This window comes from Mytilus californianus, unplaced genomic scaffold (assembly GCF_021869535.1).
Source record: "Mytilus californianus isolate M0D057914Y unplaced genomic scaffold, xbMytCali1.0.p SCAF_1, whole genome shotgun sequence".
NCBI lineage: Eukaryota > Metazoa > Mollusca > Bivalvia > Mytilida > Mytilidae > Mytilus > Mytilus californianus.
Genome location: NW_026262581.1, coordinates 141,847,553 through 141,851,485, shown reverse-complemented (window position 1 = coordinate 141,851,485; position 3,933 = coordinate 141,847,553). Strand labels below are relative to the sequence as shown.

Sequence of the window (3,933 nt, the reverse complement as noted above, 5' to 3'; positions counted from 1 at the left end):
TGTGTGTGCTGTCAAAAACTTCATATCCGCCACAAAGAAAGTGTTCGATCGTCAAATCGAATTAATCTGCTGGGGTTTTTTTTTCATATCCAGCATAGCTTCAGAGACTTCCCTTTTAGTGGTTAATTGTACATCTACATATTTGACTAGGTCAATTATAATATATATGTCCTGTTCGATACTCTGGTGGTAGTTATAGGAATTGTCGTGCGTTGGTATAGCCAGATTCGCAAAATTTGACTTATAACCCTATAGAATGTTTTCTTTGCCAGTCAATATTTCTTTGTCAACATGTCAATCTTATATACATTCTTTGAGTGAGCGTCTCTGGTTCTTGATCATCAGTTGAACTGTTTGCTGTTCTTGTAGACATCCTTTGAATGAGTGTTTCTGGTTGTTGATCATCAGTTGAACTGTTTGCTGTTCTTGTAGACATCCTTTGAGTGAGTGTTTCTGGTTGTTGATCATCAGTTGAACTGTTTGCTGTTCTTGTAGAAATCCTTTGAGTGAGTATTTCTGGTTGTTGATCATCAGTTGAACTGTTTGCTGTTCTTGTAGAAATCCTTTGAGTGAGCGTCTCTGGTTGCTGATCATCAGTTGAACTGTTTGATGTTCTTGTAGACATCCTTTGAGTGAGCGTCTCTGTTTGTTGATCATCGTTTGATCTGTTTGCTGTTCTTGTAGACATCCTTTTAGTGAGCGTCTCTGGTTGTTGATCATCGTTTGATCTGTTTGCTGTTCTTGTAGATATCCTTTTAGTGAGCGTCTCTGGTTGTTGATCATCGTTTGATCTGTTTGCTGCTCTTGTAGACATCCTTTGAGTGAGCGTCTCTGTTTGCTGATCATCAGCTGAACTGTTTTCTGTTCTTGTAGAAATCCTTTAAGTGAGCGTCTCTGTTTGTTGATCATCGTTTGAACTGTTTGCTGTTCTTGTAGACATCCTTTGAGTGAGCGTCTCTGTTTGTTTATCATCGTTGAATTGTTTGCTGTTCTTGTAGACATCCTTTGAGTGAGGGTCTCTGTTTGCTGATCATCGTTTGAACTGTTTGCTGTTCTTGTAGACATCCTTTGAGTGAGCGTCTCTGGTTGTTGATCATCGTTTGAACTGTTTGCTGTTCTTGTAGACATCCTTTGAGTGAGCGTCTCTGGTTGTTGATCATCGTTTGAACTGTTTGCTGTTCTTGTAGACATCCTTTGAGTGAGCGTCTCTGGTTGTTGATCATCGTTTGAACTGTTTGCTGTTCTTGTAGTCATGATCTTACCTTTACAATTAACTTTTCTAATGGCAATTTCTGTTCTATATTCGCTTTTTGATTTTTAAAATCTGATGTTCCTTTCCTGTACCATTCAAAGTTTGTTGTTTTTAGTTCTCTGTATGCTTCGGATACGTTTAGATTCCAAACCTATAAACTTCATTTTTTTTCCTCTTGACAGGTATATGTATACATCTTCGATCTGAATTTTTCAAAGTATCTGAAATATTTGTGACGGCACTTATTACATTGTAGTTTGTATTCAGATTGTCAAAAAATTCCGCATTGTGTCGGATACAGTGCTTTCAATTGTTTCTGCTTATCTATTATGGTCAATTCGTTCCCAGTTAATTGTGACTTTATCATTGAGCAATATTTCTCATAGATACTTGAAAATGATGTATTTATGGGAAAGTGGTCCGGTGTGTTTTGCTCAAGATTATTATTTTTTATAGGATTGCAATACGTCGATATCCTCAAGGGATTTATGCAGGTTGTATGTACATGTAAACAAATCATACAGGTAATCATATGAGGGTGACATTAAAACGGGAATCTCAATGAAAACCAAAATACCATATGATTCATCACAAATTGGCGATTATTTCAAAATCCTGACATCATTGTTTTAAACTTGACCAAATTTAATTAACAACACACATTGTTTGGCAATAATTGGTTCATTCGTGCGTGTCTACAATCTATATCACTAGTGGTAATGCTTAATACAGAAATGACTTTTTCGAATAGTGAAATTTTCTGTTTTCAGAGTTTTTCAAACCAGTTCCATTATTCCTTTTTATTATTCTTTTTGCCTTACAACCTCATTATTTTGTTATCATTATTTTGTCTCTTTTATTCCCTTTTCGTTATTTTCATCATTTCTAACCTTAACCGTCGTAAAGGTTGGTAATTGTTTTCTTCTTTTATTCACAGGAATGTGCTCATCACCCACTAACAAGTTTATGTAACACGATTCCTACTGCATACAATATTGATATTATAAATAAATATACTGGGACGATTTAATTCTCCATGATAGGGCGTTAGTCGCTAATAGCATTGGTAAATATGAAACTTTAGGTAATATTACATCGTGTGTATCGCGTGTATAGTTGGAGCACGTGACCATATGAACGTGATACGTTTACTCGTGTCTTTGATTGATGTGATTATATTCAATCATAGAAATGGAAGCCATTGAAGGGATGACGCGCTGTTAATTTAGCTCTTGAAACACGAATAATTTATTCACATGACAACATTCCGATCCTTATTTGAAAGTTAGTTGTATTTAAAAAAAAAATAATTGTATCTTTTTCTTTTTGAGGCATCATATAATGTGCTTTAATGTTTTTTGTCAATTTGAAATTATTGTCAGATTGCTTGTCAGGGTGGAATTTTCGAAAGTTAAATAAAATAATACAGAAAAATTCGCTTTAAATATTTCGTGGAAAGGTACACTAGAAAGGTTCACAGGTTGAAAACTGATTACCATTCCTTCATACTTTTTCGATACAAAACAGTAAACTCAAACACGCATTTTTGCGATAAGATTATTGCCCATTTTTTGATTTTTTCCCTAAAATACTGTTGTGTGGGGCAGCTCTTTCTGTGCATATTATCAGTGACCGCTGTGGATAGTAAACTAGCAATTTATAGTAAATAGTAAACAAATGTTATGTAAAGTATATTTATGTAAGTCTAAAACAAACAAACACAAAAATAACTAATGTTAGATGAAAATAGATAAAAAACTAACGTACAACGGATTTTGGAAAAAAGGGTAAGGGCAGAACAAGAGCCACTCTAAAAAGAGTTATGAGAGACTTTAAAATCATAGAACATACCACATACAAATATCTGTAGGTATATAAAATATTGTTTTCTTATCAATAAGACATCATAGCAGATGTTGGCTATAAATAAGACAAATTTTCATCTGTGATTAAAAAACTAAATCTATCAATCATATTTGGACAATTAACAAAATTACAATCAAATGAACTATCACGGTTGAATAATATAGCACGCAAATTAAATCTACATTTACTGGACACTTTAATAATAAATGTTGATCATCTTCGACCATATCATTTTTATTACATATTTCATGAAAACAAAATCTATTCTCAGCAACAATGCCTTCATATCGGCCCGTTTCTATTCTTTGACGCGAAACACCACATCTAGATTTTGCATATGCCGGGCATATTTATACATAAGTACATTTCTCTATAAAATTTGTGTTTAAGTCCATTACACATTAAGTCAAACTAACATTTCTCTCTTTTCTACTAAAATTATCATTTTCAATTTGTTCAATAGAAATATCAATACTACCCATAAAACTCCATATTTATATCTTTAAATTTTACATGGATTTTATGGTTCTAATTTTAAATTTGCTTTTACAAGATGCTTTTCCCCATAAAACTTGTTTGTTTACTCGACAAAATCTTAACCATAATCTAAATATGCATGTCCACTGAGTTACAAGGCATTCATCCCATGTCTCAATATAATGCCAAGTTTGGGTGTATTTTCAAACACCCATAAACATATCATTGCTACATTTTTTAATAACATCAATTTATATACTAGAACGATTTAATTCCACACATTTTGTCGCAAGTACCGGTGTCGCAAGTCACTAATAACTTAGTAAATATAAAACTTC

At 33.3% G+C, this 3,933-nt stretch overlaps 1 protein-coding gene across 1 annotated transcript; it reads right to left on the bottom strand.

Annotated features, from left to right (window-relative positions):
* Positions 1 to 300: 300 nt before the first annotated feature.
* LOC127739191 (uncharacterized) lies at positions 301 to 1,254 on the bottom strand. The gene has a single exon (XM_052250811.1). It carries the CDS (start codon positions 1,252 to 1,254, stop codon positions 301 to 303), a length of 954 nt encoding a protein of 317 aa, XP_052106771.1.
* Between the last annotated feature and the right edge of the window lie 2,679 nt (positions 1,255 to 3,933).

What these genes read in the sequence shown, in the direction of transcription:
- LOC127739191 (XM_052250811.1), bottom strand. Translation starts at nt 1,254, where the DNA reads ATGACTACAAGAACAGCAAACAGTTCAAACGATGATCAACAACCAGAG.